General features: G+C 48.5%; 1 protein-coding gene across 1 annotated transcript in view; it reads right to left on the bottom strand.

Moving 5' to 3' along the window:
• The window catches only part of CDH23 (cadherin related 23), a 215113-nt gene that overhangs the window by 186763 nt on the left and 11465 nt on the right, over window positions 1–16885 (bottom strand). The window contains exon 3 of the mRNA XM_074874229.1: window positions 12147–12224. Coding sequence (XP_074730330.1) covers window positions 12147–12224 — 78 coding nt within the window. The remainder of the gene's footprint in view (window positions 1–12146; window positions 12225–16885) is intronic.

Below are 16885 nucleotides of genomic sequence, written 5' to 3'. Positions count from 1 at the left end.
GGGGTGTTAGTGGATGGAAAACTGACTGTGAGCCAGCAATGTGCGCTCACAGCCCAGAAAGCCAACTGTGTCCTGGACTGCATCCAGAGTAGTGTGGCCAGCAGGGCGAGGGAGGGGATTCTCCCCCTCTACTCCCCTCTCATGAGACCCCCCCTGCAGTGCTGTGTCCAGCTCTGGGGCACCAACATCAGAAGGACACGAACCTGCTCGAGCAGGTCCAGAAGAGGCCACAAAGATGTTCAGGGGGCTGGAGCACCTCCCCTGTGAGGACAGGCTGAGAGAGTTGGGGGTGTTCAGCTGGAGAAGAGAAAGCTCTGGGGAGACCTTAGAGCGGCCTCCCAGTACTTAAAGGGGCTACAGGAAAGGTGGGGAGGGACTTTTTGTCAGAGACTATAGGGGTAGGAGGAGGGGTAAGGGTTTTAAAATGAAAGAGGGCAGATTTAGATTAGACATAGGGAAGAAATTCTTCCCTGTGAGGGTGGTGAGACACTGGCACAGGTTGCCCAGAGCAGCTGTGGCTGCCCCCTCCCTGGCAGTTTTCAAGGCCAGGTTGGACGGGGCTTTGGGCAACCTGGTCTAGTGGAAGGTGTCCCTGCCCGTGGCAGGGGGTTGGGACTGGATGATCTCTAAGGTCCCTTCCAACCCAAACCATTCTATGATAATGTATGAGGCTCTGTGCCATGGGCTGGGGGTGAAACACAGCAGAAGCAAGGCAGGAGACAGAGCCCACTTCCACCATCCCCCCCCTCCCCCCCAGCAGGATCCCAAAGCAATGCACAGGGGGTCCCCAACAACTAGAGATGCTATACTGAGGGCTACAATAAAGTGAAGGGCAAGACTAGAAATGGAGACATGAAATCACACAGCCAACTAATGACTTGCTCAGTCCAAAAACTCTCCAAGCTGATAGCATGTTTTTGAGTGAAATTGAAAGAATCTGGATTTTTCTAACAAAAGAAAAATTCAAATCAGCAAATTGTATTTAAAATGCTCCCTTTCCACACCTTGCAAGCTTGCTCTGCAACCAGAATACATTGTCTCTTCTGCCTTGAGGTGTGAAACAAGTAACATGTGAAGCAAAATAAAAAAAAAAAATACACCTCCGACTTATAACGTTGAATGCAAAACCAAGTTCCTGGTTTAAAAATCAAGGGAGGCAACAGCCTCCCCTGCCTCTTTGGAGACACCTTTTCTACCTGCCATCTGCCAGAAAATGGCTGAGAAACATCCCAGCGCCTGCAGGGCTCATCCTCCTCTGTCCCTTGCTGTCAGGGTTGCGTAAACTTGGAGGATCCTGCCAATTCTTATGGTTTCTGTGAGATCATCCTGTTCCAGCTTGATGATACCAGCTTGGGAATTTTTTTTCCCCCCCTCATCCTCTCTAGTACAGAGCCTTAATTTATGACTAGTTCCCCCACCCCACTGAAGTATGCGGGTAATGGCTTCTGGCTGATGTGCTTTCTGCAAGCTGTCACTCCCAGCTCCGTACCTGATGGGACTGCAGACAGCATCCCCAAGACTGCAACAATTTTTTCCAAGACAAAGAACAACTTGCAGAAGAGCCAGGACGATTTTATATTTTTTTTTTATCCCCCACCCTTTATGCTGATAGGAAAGCTGCTTCAGGGATAGTGGGAGAGATGCATACTCAGGATGGTGCTTTCTACATGGTCCCTTCACTTGCTTGCCTTACAGTCCCACTACATCAAGTTTTACATCAGTGCTCTTTTGTACAGAAATATTGTTTTATCCAGCAGGATGTGTTTAATTTGATGCAGCTGTCATATGGGAAAAGGTGCTTTTCAAGAGTCAAGGTTTTCCGCAGTGCCGTTACTTATTTTACAGTCTTCTGCCATATCTATTTCTTCCCCTCTATTTCCCAAAATCATTAGTAACAACCATTAATCTCTGCCTGTGAGAACGCTCCTCGCTTCTCCCCATACCCTGAATTGTTAGTCTCCCTTGGACTTTCTACATTTTAAAGTATTTTCCCCTCCTATTTTCAAATTAACTGCTTGAAACTGAACAGCAGAGCAAGAAACAAAGCCACATCACAGTTTGTGAAAGGGCATTACATTCCATAACATGATCTCTCGCCTCAAACCTAATAATCAATTAGAAAGAAAAAAGGAAGAGGTTCCTCTGGATTCAGGTACCGAATCGCTCTCCTAATTGAACACATGCAGAAAGACAGCCTATGCAATACCAGAGCCTCAACAGAACAGGCATTTGACAAACCCATGCAGATGAATGGAATAAAATTGAGTTACTAACCATTAAATGTCAAGTGTTTGAAATCTTTCCCCCTCGCGTAAAGAGCAATATTAATAAATCTTTAAGAGAGGGAGCACACAGAGCTTATTCACTCTTCTGACCACCGCTGCAAATTGAACAGATGTTTTCATTGAGTTGTCCAACAATGCTGTCTCCAGCTTTTTTCCCCCCCACCCTCGAGTGGTTACAGTTAATTCCAAAGCAATCAATGTACGGGAGCAGTTTGACAGGAGGAACCAATTTATTAACTCCCCCTGCCAATCAAGCACATTAAACCATTCAAAGGCAGAAAGGTGCATTAGCACACGCCAGCGATAAATCGGTTTAAAAGCCAGGAGATGAGGAGGGAAAAGATTCACGTGACAGCATCGAGGTGACCACCCTGCATGTCCTCTGATCCCCAAAATTGCAGAAACCAGGATCAAACAAGCTTCCCGAGAGGCAACCCTGCCACCCAACACAGCCAGGGCAGTGCAACGCCCACTGACACCCCAGTCCCAAACAGGGGATGCTCACGGGGACAACGGCAGTTTTCTGCCTTGATGCTTCCCAAAAGTGGGAGTTTTATTCCACCATCTCAGCACCATGGAACATATATACATTTCCAGAAGGGTTCTTTTCTACCTGCTTGTTTTCATACAAGAACATGGTGTTTTTCCATAATGAGGACTAGCTAAGTAAAATTTCACTTCTTAATTGCTCAGATGATTTTGATGCAGGTGAAAAGAAGCTGGACTTTTAAAACCTTTTTGTCCTGGCTTTTTATGACTTTTTACACCAGGAAGCAGCAACCACAAACTGGTGGTGGTGGGGAATAGTTTGAGTTTTTCATTTTTTTAAAGACAAAGTAGTACTTCCACAGTGACCAATTATGGAAAGTTTAATTAAAAGGTTAATTTTTTACAAGGCTAGAAGTCTGAAAACTGTGTAAAGAGAGTCACTGAGACTATCATGGGATACCTTTTGCAGCAGCACAGGAAAGTGCCTCGAGCTGTTCTCTGCTGACCCAGCTGGCTTGGGAGCTGGATGTGTGCCTCTGCAGCATTTCATTGATAAACTTCAAGGCATGCAAGCAGCTGGATACCAGCCTATCTCGAAACCATCTATTCCCAGCACCCTTCACTCAATGCACCTTCACCGCAGCCCCAGGCTGGATGGCAAAGCACGTCGAGATGCGAGAGCGTAACTTGTAATGCTCCAGCATGGCATGAACTTTGCCTGAGTGTTGTGTATTGCAAGGGAATCGCCCTGACTCCTCTTACGTGTTCCTGCTTTGCTCCTCAGTCAAGAAAATTAGCCAGAGAGTGGTGGAGCAGATCCAGATTGCTGAGATCTCAAATGAAAACAGTGTGTGCAAACACAGACGTAGAGGGTAATGGGGTGCACTTTTTTTTTTCCTTCTTTAAGCTCACAAAACCCAAATATATCAAGGTCCTGATGTGACAAAATGCATAAGCATGTTTACCACTGTTTGCACCATAGATTTTTTTCTAAGAGGTCCCATTGCTAGACTCAAAGTGAAAACACAGCTCACCTTCCCCACCAAAAATAAAAATTATGAGTGTATGTATATGCAAGTATTTCCCTGCAGTACAGGAAAATACTCTTGGCCCATAATACATTCCCTTAGAATATTAATACCTCCACAAAGATATATATATAGCCTCCTAATTTGAATATATACATGCATATATACATTTGTCCCTGCCCTGTGTTTTTTGCTTTACCAAGCTTGACTTACATTGTTATCCCTGCTCTATATCAAGCTTGTCACCCATGCTAATGCCTCCAACTGGCCAGGAAAAAGGCCCAATTTAACTGAGTTGGGACAGTATGGACATCCAACCCTGGACACTCCTGAGTAACAAGGAGCGTTCTGTTGAGCACAGCCGAACACCCAACCCACAAATAAAGCTCCTACAGACGGCACTGTAATATAGATAACTTTGGTAACACTAATTATCTCAGACATAAAAAAAATCACCCCAGACCTCATTACCACAAACACACATCTTCCTCCATTTCTTAGCCCCCATGCAAGGGCTCACACACTCGAACGTGAAAGTTGGCAAGATCAATCCTTTAGATGGTTTGATGAGGCAGTTACCTAAAGCAAGGTTACCCTGACATGTTAATTAGTCCATATTGCAAATATACTTTCTTCTTTCTCCCTCTCTCTCTTTCCCTTCTTAAACATAAACATTAATGTTATTGCCTATTAGCAGAGCAGATATGAAAATTTAAGTGATTGATGAAGTGATTAATTTAATGACGGAGGGTTAAGGGTTTGGGTGAGGGGGAGCTTTTTTTCCTCAAGTTTCCTGATGTTGGGAATAACTGATTTTCTAGCCTTAAGTTTTCATTAACGATGCTGTACTTTCTACAGCTCAACAAGTAATTTCATCAATGGGCCTTCCAACAACAAAAGGATAGAAAAAGGGCTTGAGTTGCCAGGGCTGAAATCCCCTTCTTGAAGTACTTCTCAAATACTGATGTTCATTAAGGTCGTTACCACACTTAGAAACAAAGCTGCTCCTTTGCAGAGCACTCAAGAAGCCTGCAAATTCAGTTTTAAACAGTAAATAGCCATTGGATGATAACACTGCTTTCAATTAATACTGAAGATGAAAGTGACATTTCTCTAGCCTCCCTTTCTAAAGGAGAATATTCATACCCGCTCTCAGCGATGCCTGTAACGAAGCTCATGAAACAGGTTTCCTATTCAAAAATATCTCAATCTCCTCGCAGTCAGAGACTAGCTTATTCCTCTGGAATTATCCTTTGTAAAAGGCCAAATCAATTCTGCTAGCTGCACACACCCCATCAGGGTGACGGACACGTAGACGCTCGCACTGTCAGCCCGAAGGGACACACTGGCTCCTGCCTTTGTACGGAAAATAGGCTGCACGTACCTGCCGTAACAGCAGCCCAAAACACAAGGTGGTAGGAACCCCCCAAGCTGCTCAGATTAAAGGCCATTTGAAATAGCTGGGCTTCACGTGACTGCCAGGGACACACAACCTTTTGCTGATCGCTGACGGCACCAAATTCCATCCAGTTGAGGGGATGTTTTTTAAAAGCAGAAATGCTTCCCCAGACCCTACCGTAAGTAGCAAACTACTTCTGGCCCTGGGAAGATGAGTTGCTCCCCTCTTGTCCTTTTCTGAACAGGACAGATAACCTCAGAGGGACCAACTCAGAGCAGCACCCGCTGAAAAGCCTACGGGAAACATCCCAGACTGGATCCTGGCTGGGATTTAATTCCTGCTGGTGTCCTCCCCTGTGGTCTGTGGCTAAGAACATCCATCCAGCAGCAAACCAAGGAGCCTAGGGTCTACCTATGTTTGCCAACTCACCTTTTGTCTGCCAGATAAACAACAAAAAAATCTCTACTGGGTTTTTACCATTATGAAACCCTTGCACCCACATCAATGCTAACAGAGTGAGGTAGCTGGGACACCTGTCACACAGTCCCCAAACTCTGTAACCGGGCACAGACCAACTGCCATCATGCACTTGCCCACTTGTTTCTCTATGCATTTACCCTTCCAGACAGGGATTATTTACATACAGCATGCAGTTGCATAGTTTCATCATCGGCTGAAGATGAGCCGAGGCAACACCATGGCAAAAGGATAGCATCTCTTGCCCTCTTGCACCATCTTGACTCCTATGACTTATATGTCCCCCTGATCTTGCAGCTCTACCATCAGCTATGCCTAAATGCTGGTCTAGCTGAAAACTAGCTTTACAGACCAGAAGAATAATCCTTAAACAGATAGATGCTAGCTGCACCCTAAGCATGTAATGTTGGTGTAACTGGAAAGGTCCCATGGGCGTTGAGCTTCCCCTTCCTCCCACTTGAATCTTCCCACCTTACCTTCCTGAAAGGGAAGTGCTTTTCTTTGGAGCCTTTTTGGAGCTGTTTTGGCAAACTAACACATATGTACAAATACAGGGATAGTTTACCTGCTAACTCGGCAGCGCAGCAGCCCTGCAGGGAGGGCAGTAACACGTGGCTGGAGCTCGTGAAGCTGGACAGAAGCTAACCCACCACACAGCAACCTTGGATGGAGCACCTCTAAAGGGAAGGTAGGTGGTATGTTTAATTAGACCAAACACGGGCACATAGGTCCTTCCCCACAAATTCAGCCAAGTATGCAACAAGAAGGAAGTTCCTGGCAGCACCAATATGAAGAGGGCACAGCCACTGCTTTAACACACATTTCTTACAAAAAGAAGGCTTTCCCAAGCTCTCTGTCTACTTCACTACCAGTGCCACCACATTTTCCAAAAGCATCTTCCAACTTGCCAAATTTTGCCAAAGGCCTGCCTACCTTGTACCGTTCAAAAGGCTCTTGCACTGCCCTGGACTCCCAGTGCACCCTGTGCTGCCTTGCTCCTTTCAAGGAGTTAACCCCAAGCTTTAAAGCCATGCTCTGTGCTCTCCTGAGTCACACCTCCTTAGTACCCAATTAACACCTCATTAACAGTATACCCACAATGTTTTCCGGTTTTACCAGGGTGACTTTTAACCCTGTGGTGCACAGAGATTAAATTAATTTTCTCTTTTTAGATTTCGTATTTAATTTTAAGCAAGGGGGACACAACAGCAGATATGCTAGGGCAGCCCTCCCTCCCCTGCAAGTGAGGAGGGAGGCCAGGAGACACCAAAGGGACGCCCACAGTCTCCCCTCCAAAGCTGTCCCCGACAGATGGCCCACAAGCCTCATGCATGGATATCCGGCCCAGACCCTCTGAAACAATTTAATCAGTCCAGAAGTACACAGAGACCAGAGCCAGCACTTTTTTTTTTTTTCTTTTCCTCATTCCAGTGATGCATTAGGCAATGCCATCATGGAGGAGCCCAGCCACCGCAGATGTCTACAGCTGTGGGATCAAACGAGCAGGCAGGGTTTAGCCGAGACAGCCCATGCTCAATCACACACAGATAACTATATCTTCAGCAACAGCTTGAATGGCCTGGCACCCCCAGGGACCTTACCCGGGTGCCAAAGCAGCTGGTTGCCCAGGACCAGAGCACTGCAGTGAGAGGCTGCCGTGGAAGAGATGACTGTTTTGGAAGCTACAGATACAGCACACAGAGGATGGCAGCCTTCCCTGCCTAGTGAAAAAAAGCCCTCTGGCCTTGTCCTCTCCTAGGATGGAGAATCAAGTCATCCACAAATATCAGAGGGCCATGCTGCCTCAGACCCACGTGCAGTTACCAGCAAGCACCCTGCCAGCTAAACACCAAGCTCCTCTTCCAGTCCTCTTGCAAAATAACTCTGTCCCAGAAGGCCCTGAAAGGCAGGAGGTAACACACACCAACCTAATTACTTTAATCACCACCAGCCAACAAAGTACACCTACACTGCAGCAATACTCCAGCATCCCTGGCTCCTCTTAGGCTGCAACAGCTTGGGGTGCAGAGCAAGAGCCACAACTCTGTGGGAAACGTCAACTGCAGCCCACTTCAGTGAAGTAGGTCTCGAAGAGCAAGGTTCAGCTCTGCCCCTCAGAACTTGGTGGAGAAACATCCATATGTTTAAGTCCCTTAGCTGGTGTGGGTTTCCCCAGGAAAAAAAAAAGCCAGCTTTCCTCTCAAATTCCTCATGCCTTCTCCTGCAAGCAGAGGAGGTCATCTGCTCAATATAGCCCACCCTGGAAGGGCTCCAGCTTGCCCTGGGAAAGCATAATCCAAGTTCCCCACTGCAGAAAGTCAAACCACACCATCAGAAATTTATCAGACAGCAGAACTCTCCTGTTCAGTGCCAAGAGCCAGACTGGGATCCTCAAACATCCAGTAGCATGGCCAACAGACAAGTGCCCGAGCAAGACTTCTACATGCATGCTCCCCAGCAGAATTCATGACTCGGTCAACACCACCAAGAGCTTTGGGTGTCTCCAGCAATCACCCTCTTCTACTGTATTTAACTGAAATTCCTGCAACAACATTTGGAAGTCACCATCTGCTAGTCCCCAGACAAGCAGGGTTTTTGTAAGCTCACAAAGGCATACCTACCCTGTTCCCAAAGCACAAGCTATTTATGGTGCATTTACCAGCTCAGCAAAAGTTGCACATAGCAAAGGGGGGCAGAAGCATGTAAAATTCCCCCCATCAATCATCTGTCTGTCTTTCTGAGCACGTTGGAATCAGGCAATGGAGAGCACAGCCCATGCCTCCTGGCAGAGGCATAGAGATGAAGGGAGGGAGCAAGGGGGCTTCAAGCAGAAAAACGCAGCCCCGTGCATTACATACATACTCTTAGGATTTCAACCCACCCTCTGCCTCCTGTCACGTGCACATACCCACCTCGCAGGCGCTGTGCTCAGCATCCATCGGCCACCCATCCCTCCACATCACAGTGGCACCAAGCTGCTGAGTCAGGGAGCACGCAAGGCCTTTAGCCCAAAAACCCTGCACCCAGCCAGGCTCCAAGTGCTGAGCCAGCACTGCTCGGGGCTGTCACTCAGCAGCTCTGACCACAGGACTTGCTGAGTTAGAGGTTCTCCTTGGCCCTACGCTGTGACGGGTTAAAACAAGCAGGAGGACATGCTGAGGCAGCCAACTCTGGGGGACCCAGGGCTGAGCATCCCACCAGGTGCTGGAGGCATCCCGGTGATGCTCACAGGAGGGCATCCCAGCAAGCTGGTGGAGAGCCAAGAGCCTCAGCTGCACACTCTCCTGCCCAGAAATAACTAAGGGAATCAAATAGCAGGCAGCCTTGGCAGAAGCCCCAGGGGAGCCCGGCCTCCCCACCTGCCTGCCATCCCAGGTGCCTTTCCCAGCTTCACCAACATCCTCTCACACTCACATTACCCCGGGGTGGGGGGGGTAGTCAAGCATTGCAACTAAATCCTGGCAGGTTTCCCCCCTCTGTCATACACTGCTTAACTTCAGCAGGCTTTACAGAGGAGATCGGTCTTCCAAATTTAGTCCCCTCTTCTAGTTTTAAGCAGGGCATGCAGGACTAAGGGCTGATGGGCAGGAGAGATGCACTGTCCCCAGCCCACCTGGGCAACCATGCCCCTGACACAGCGTGGCCCAAGAGTGAAGCCAAGTGAGTACTATCAGCTCGGGTGTAATGATTAAAGCATTTCCCACTCTTTTAAGACAACATTATTCCAGCGATGCTAAAATGTTATCGCTAGGATGAAGGGAAAGTGGAATTGCACTCATCTGAATGGCCTCTTTTGTCATGCATTTTGCAAGGTATTGAGGCATGAAAGCTTTCAGAGAAATTCGGGTGAATCCAAGCTAGGTGGTTATAAGGCTAGTTACAAACCTGACATGATGGATCATCTTCATTTTCCCATTCCTGTCCTGCATACAGCAAATCCATTTGCTGGGCAATTAGACTCCAGTCATTACATTATGCTAAGACAACGTTCCTTTTGCAGCAGAAGGGACCCCAACCAAGAGAAACCCAGAGCACTGCCTGCCCATCCCCACCTGCTGACAAATCCAAGGCTGCAGGTAATCCCACCTGCAACAATGCCACCTCCCAGGCACGCCTGTGAGCATCACACCTTACCAGAGACCTCCAGCAACTCAGCTGGCACCAACATCCATGCCACCCTCCCTTTCCCACAGCCTTCTAAAAGGTTTGGGATTAAACGAAATGGCCCTTGGAATGATTTTGCTTAAGGCAGCAAGCAGCACAATAAAGACAGACAGTCCCTCTTCTACAAACTCTTCTTCTAAGGGCTGTTTATCAGCCAATACTCCTACTTTTGGAGTAAAACACATAGTGATCTGGCCCAACCAGTCATTATCCCTCCTCCTCTCCAGGCATCTCCCTCCTCTACTGCAATTTTTTCCCTGGTCCCTTCAATCCTTTCCTCAAGCTCACATCTCCTATTCCCTCCGCGTGCATACACGTGTGTGTGTGTGTCTGTGTTTCCATTACTTCTGGGTGAAATAACTGACTAGAGGGTCAGTCCACCTGAAAATTGCTCTCCCCGGACCTAAATGAAACAGATGGGCATTGATGATGTTTTGGGAGAAATTAATCAGCCTGGACCAGCGGCAGCGCCAGCAGCTCCCTCGGACCAATCTCGCCTAATGAATTCTGAGCTCTCTGTCTTAATAGCTCCTGACAAGACTAATTTACTCTTGTAAGTGATTAGAGGGGGAATGATCTCTTAATTGTTGCTTAAGATTCCTTTCGGCATGGCAGGCAGCATGCAGGGACTACTCGGTTTGTTGCGAGGTGAGGCTGTACCCAGGGATGCCGCAGGGAGCTGCACGGGGGCCTTCGCTCAACGCCACGGTGATGGGGCACTTCTAACAGACCTCAAAAAGAAACTGCATTTTTTTCTAGGTAAGAGGCACCACATACTCTTCTGCTACTTACACCCCAGTCAGGATATAAGAAAGATGTCTCCAAACGATGCTTTTTTTATCTTTTTTTTTTTTTCCAGATTTTTTTTTTTTTTAAGTGAATAAGCTGAACTCAGAAAACATCTACCAACAGCAGGAAACACAGAAACACTGTTTGTCAACACTTTCAAGGCTGACATTTCCCTCTGGTGCATCTGGAAACAAAATCCCAGGGTGCCAATATTCTTAAGAGTGAATTTCATTTCTGTACAGTGTAATACCAAGTTTAAAAAAAATAAAATTCAACCCCCAAAGTAATTCCAAGAACAATTTTACTCACGCAATCTCTCACTGGAAAGCAGACTGTCAGAAATCTTTCCCCATTTTCTGCCAAAATAGGAGTTCAGTCCAACTCCCATAAGGTATTTCAAGCTTAAGTACTTTGAGAACCATGTACTTGGTGAGGAAGCATTTCCATTAAGCTGTTCCCAGGCAGCTCTCACTCCTGCTCTTGCACAGCTGTTTCCTTCCCTGGGACTTGTCCGGGGCACATCCAGCACTAAGTGTGTTTGCAGGGACACTGGCAATCAAGGGGCAGGGAGCATACCAAAAGCAATGCAAGTAAACCCAGTGTAAAGTAACCTGTAAGGGGTAGGCTCACTGAAGAAGGCTGTGAAAAACGGCATGGATGCAAGTCATCAGGGGAAAAAAAATTAGAAAACAAATTACAACAAAGTCAGGTCCTTCCTTTCCTTACACTGTTCACAGCTTGCCTTCTGCTGTGCTGTGAGTAAAGGCACCTGAGCAGCGGTTTTCAGTATTACTTCACATTGCAAATAAACCTGAGCATCACTGCAAGACAAAAGTCCACAGGCAGACAGCTGCGGCTCCAGCAAACCTTCTCCTGAGGACGCAACTCTACAGAGAGCTCAGCTACCACCCAGGGTCCTCCACGGCGTCTATCCAAAATGCACGACCAGGACTCCACGTCCTGCCTACTTGCTCAGATGCCACCCCAAATCCCACAAGCAGGACACCATGGGCTACAAAAGATGCAGCTGAGGGGGCCTCCAAGACAAGACAGAAGCCTCAGCTGGAAGCCTGGGTTGAGCTGAGCAGTCACTAGAGGAAGCCTCTCCAGAGTCCTCCAACCCTTGACAGCTCCGGTGATGACTTAGGTGCTACAAGAGCCCTTTTTTAAGGGGGATGCTGCTTGGGCTGGGTGGTTGAAGGCAGCAGTAGATGTGAGAGGGGGCCTCCGTAGCCTCCATCCCAGCTGCCCTCCACTCCCAATCGATTCCTCCCGCATTAAAAGCCAGTCACGAGCCCTGATTGAAGAGCACAAGTTTAATGGACTGAGAGCCTGGAAAGAGGCCGAGAATGACCGGGTCGATTTCTGCATTTACTAAAAACCGATCCCTAGCTAAATAAAGAAAGAAAAATAAGCTGCATCTGTCAATCAAAAGAAAAACATTTCTTTAATGCTCTTCCACGAGAGGGCCAGCAGCAGCAGCAGACCCCCTGCCCACAGACATGCCCCACTTACCCACAGGAGTATCCTCATTGATCAGCAGGTAGGTGTCGAAGAAGTAGTTTATGAAGTACGGCAGCCGATTGCCCTGACCTGGGAAGAGAACAAAAGCAAGGTGTTATTTCCCTGGCATGTTGTGCATGGGCCAGCAGGGCTGGGAAAGGCTCAGGGCACAGAGAAATGAACACAGAGGACCAGGCTCACCACTTGGCATCATGATGGCAAGGGGTAACCCCAAGATAAGGGCTAACAAGAGGGCAGAGAGCACTGTGTGGTTCCCTGTAGAAGCTGGCTGGGGAGCTGCTTTCCTCCACCAGCCTTTCTTTTTTTAGTATTTTCTTTTGCAGGATGGAGGCAGAGGGTAAAGGGGAAGCCAACAGCTCAGGGACCGGGGACATCAATTATTGTTTTAGTGCATGATTAATACCTTCGCTTTGTTCCCATGGTTGAGAGACTTTTGCCTTGTCAGCCATCCCAGCAAAACCCGGTGCGCCTCCCCTCTCCCATCAGCCGATTGCCTTTCCCTCTAATTGCCTCCTTTCACCTTTAATAACCAGGCTCACTTCTTTCTACTCCTTTTTTTACGGAGCTGGAAGCTCGCGAGCCTGCCCCTGGACCGCAGCCTCATTAGGTGACAGACCTGAGTGCAGAGCACATAGGAGAACAATGACTGCAGCCTGAACCAGGGAAAAAGTCAAACAGGAAAGATTTACCATTAGAAGGATGCAGGAAAAGAGGTGGTAAGAGAGAACACAATGATTTTCCAAGAAGGTTTGGTGTTGAGAGGGTTGCATCTGAGGGATGGGTTTTCCTCGACACACAGCCAGAGCCAGCCAAGCCTGCAGGCTTTAAGGACTGCAGTTCAACTGCCAGGCATCAAAATCAGGGCTGTGCACAGGGAAGTGGAGGTTTGAACTAGTCTGCCCAAAATAGTTCATGCCCATTGATGGTCAGTCCGAGGAGGGGAAGAGACCGGAGTGGAATCCCAAGCGCAGCCCCTCGCAAGGAGACTCACTGGCAGCAACAGGGCAGTGCTGTCCCGCTATGACCCCTCACAACTGCCTTAGATGTGAGCCGAGCCAAAACCCAAGATCGTAAAAGTATAAAAAAAAAAAATCACCAGCAAAGTGGCAGCGTGACACCCCCTCACAAACCCCCACCACACCAGATGCAGATCCAGCCAGGCTCCTTTCAACACAGCCATTACAGAGCATCACCTCAATTGTAACCCCAACTGTGCTGCAACAACAAAGACATTGCTTTCAGCAAAGGCATAGCAACCTCCAGATGAGATCAGGTGTCCAGGTTTCCCTCCTGACCGTGCTACGCTTTCCCACCACCCTCATGCCCTGCACTTCAGCATCCCACCTTAAGAAACAAGAACCAGACCAAATTTCAGCATCCTCTTTGCCTGCCCAAGCTCCCAACGCAGATCCCAGCTGTGTTCCCACACAAACCTGCTCAGCACCCATGGGAAACCTGCTCAAGTTGGGGGCATGGGATAGGGAAGCAGCCTGGGCTCCTTTGGGGCTCCCTCCGTAACAAGACAGGGATTTTCAGCACTGCCCTCTTTCCCGAGGCACCAGGTTTGTTAAACACCTCAAGAAGGGGGAAAGCACTAGAGGCAGCACTCTCACAAAAGCACATTTAAATCTCAGCCTCCAAAGTTAAGTACCTGGAAAGAAAATGAGAAGGACCCCGACAAAATGGGTTATTTAGAGCTAATGGCATCTCCAGAGGCTTCGAAGCACACTCGTAGCTGGCTGCTGTGCTGGGGCCAGCAGGCTTTGAAGGGGGCAGATGTGGCTAAAACACACCAAGCAGGGCTTACCACAGGGAACTCACTTCTGCAAACCCCTCTATTTCAAAATACATTTCTTAATATCACCACTATACTAAAAATAAGTTGCATCTTCCAAATTCAGCTGCGTCAGGTGCTGGGAGGGATTCGAACCACCAATCTGTGAGCACACAGGATCCGTGTGTTAAGAGAGAAGGGTGACTGGCACCTGAGGGTTGGGGAAAACTGAAGGAGGGTCTGGAGGCAGGACTCTGCTTTGGGATGCAAATCCCAGGATACAGAGCAAGGCTGTCACCACACTGCCAGGCTGTCAGCGTTCAAAAGGGAAGTGCATGATAGAAGGGGATGGAGAGAAAGTGTCTGAATGGTATAAAAATGTAGGTCAAAAGATGCACACTATGACAAATGGAAGCCGTCCTCCCAAAAATAAAAAAGGGATGCCATGGCTGAAGCCACAGTCCCATGAGCCCTGTTCCCCTGGCCAGCCTCAACACTCACATCCCAACCACAGCTATTGCCACCTCCCCCACAGCCCAGGCTACTGTCGAGGGCTGCATCCTCAGTGCACCTTCAGGAACCTGAATAAGCTCTTATTCTCATAACACGGGTGCTGTTGAAAAATGCCTAGCTAGTCTTTAAAACATGCATCTCCCACACATATCCTAGTCTAGGATGACCAGACACTGTCCTTTCACATTTAACCCAGGACTGTCAATGTTTTGTTGGCTGTGAGCCCACCTTCCACACAAATTAATTTGGGAATCACAGCCACGCTCCACATACCCTGAAAGTGAGTTCACACTTCCCTAAAGTCATCACTGTGAACCAGCCATCATCTGTGGCTTCATCCAATAGATGATCAGCTGGATTTTCCTTCTGCAAGACTGCCACAACCACCCGTCTATACCCTGGGGATATACCATCACTTTATCCCTCAACACTACTCTGGCTCATGGCCCGCCAGCAAGGTGCATGGCAGAAAGCCATCGCTTCCACCACACTCTCGTAATCTCCTTTATTCCTCCTTCACGTGCTACCAACAGGCTCCAAGGAATCACCATCAACATTGTTTTGATGTGCTGGGAGATTTTCTACCCTGTGTGTGTCTTCCATACCTGCTCCACGTTATTCCTGTAAAACCTGCTGTGACTTTGCCCTTTGAAGTCAGTACTCGCATCCTTGACCACTGCTTATGCAAGAGCATGGTAATCACAGAGCCGTTCTTCTAGTTAGCATCCCTCAGTCCCTCCTAACCTGGAGATGATGAAGCTCTCTGCTCATCTCCAGTGACTGCAGTGATAGCTGGGTAGGAGCAGGCAGACTCCACTGCCATGCCACGCTAAACCATCCTCTTTCAAACACCCCAAGCCCACTGAGGCTGCACTTCTGCATTCACCCAAGCTAATTGCTTCACCAGGAGCTTTGCAAGTCTTCCATCACCTGCAGTCCCCAGGGCGTATGGCAGGGCATCCACGCACTTCTCCTCCCCATCCCAGGGACAAGAGTTGTGCCAGCACTTGCGTATCAAGGGCAGGCACTCCTCGGGGAGATGACAACTGAGTTCTGGGCAGGGCATGGTTTAGGAGAGAGGGGCTGACACACTGCTGATCTGAAAGTGCTAGTTAAGGGCCTTCAAATCCCCATTTCCCTGCGCTGCCTCTCCAAGGCTTTGCAGCTTGCTATTGCAGATCTGCTGTGTCCAGCCAGGCACCTGGAGCAGGGCTGTGCACACACTAGCTACGGGTGCTGTGACCAACCACACAGGGAGGGAGGAAGGAGCAAGTCCCCAGCCAGGCAAGCAAAACCCACCATCCCACCTCCAATGGGACATACTGGACCACTCGTGGCAAGTGATCTCTCCAGGGGGCAAGTTTTAGGAGGCTCAGACTGGGGCAAAGGACTGAGTTGTCTTTTTTTACTTATTTTTTTCCCCTTCCAGAGGAGTGACAGGGCAGTTAACTAGTGAGGCTATACTTGATCCAATACGACACCAGAGGGAGATTGACTGCGCTTGTCAGTCACAGCTAATGTCATCCACTGACTGCTTAATCAGGCTGCCAATCTGGGCAAGCCATCTTGAGGCTTTAGTAGGGGGAAAAAAAGAAAAAAAAACCTTTATTCCAAAGGGCACAGTGCTATCAAATGGACACACACTCACTATTGTTTATCAGCAAGTGCCACACAGGCACACAACCCCCAGCCTCCCTCTCCCCCCCACCAGCACCCAGGGGCTTTAGCCCATTCATGCAACAATCCCAATTTTCACGGGGCTTTGCTGTATGTTTACAGTACTTATGCATCCTGGATATGCCAAAGCCTGGCTCAAGAGGCACATTTGCTACATGAGAAGGTAGTTGCCCCACAGCCCATACAGAGGCCAGGCTGGACTCCATGGCTCCCTGCCAGAAGATGACCAAGAGCATCATGCTTGCGGGGCAGAGCCCAGCAGTGGGAGGAAAGCTGACCACAGAGGCTCTGCCTGCCCAAAGCCCTGCCCTTCCCTCCAGCTGGAACATGAAAAGAGGTTTTGCAGCTCAGAGGGGAGTTATTTCCTGCACAGTATATATTAAAGCACAGTTTGAGTAATAATTTTGCCGCTGAAAGCACAGGGAGAGCCCTGTCAGTAATACCTCTGCTGCCGAACAGCTAACAAGCTTCTGGTTTACATCCTTGCCTTTTTATCCACACCCTCTAATTTCCTTTAGGTTTTATTTACATAAAATGACCTAATACGACATCTATTGCCAGGTCCACCACCAGCTTTGACTTTGTGAACCCACATCTGAAAGCTGCCAAGGTCTTCCCACTGAGATACACCACGAGAATCAACCACCATTGGGTTCACCAGTGCATCCTTCTCCTCCAAGCCTCTTCCCAGTCCCACCTCTCTCTCCCAGGAAGAGCCATCAGATGTCACATGTGCCCTTTTCCTGACTGCAATGAAAGCGGCTGC

Source organism: Strix uralensis, chromosome 7 (assembly GCF_047716275.1).
Source record: "Strix uralensis isolate ZFMK-TIS-50842 chromosome 7, bStrUra1, whole genome shotgun sequence".
In the NCBI taxonomy this organism is placed as follows: Eukaryota; Metazoa; Chordata; class Aves; order Strigiformes; family Strigidae; genus Strix; species Strix uralensis.
This window is presented reverse-complemented; position numbering and strand designations above follow the sequence as displayed.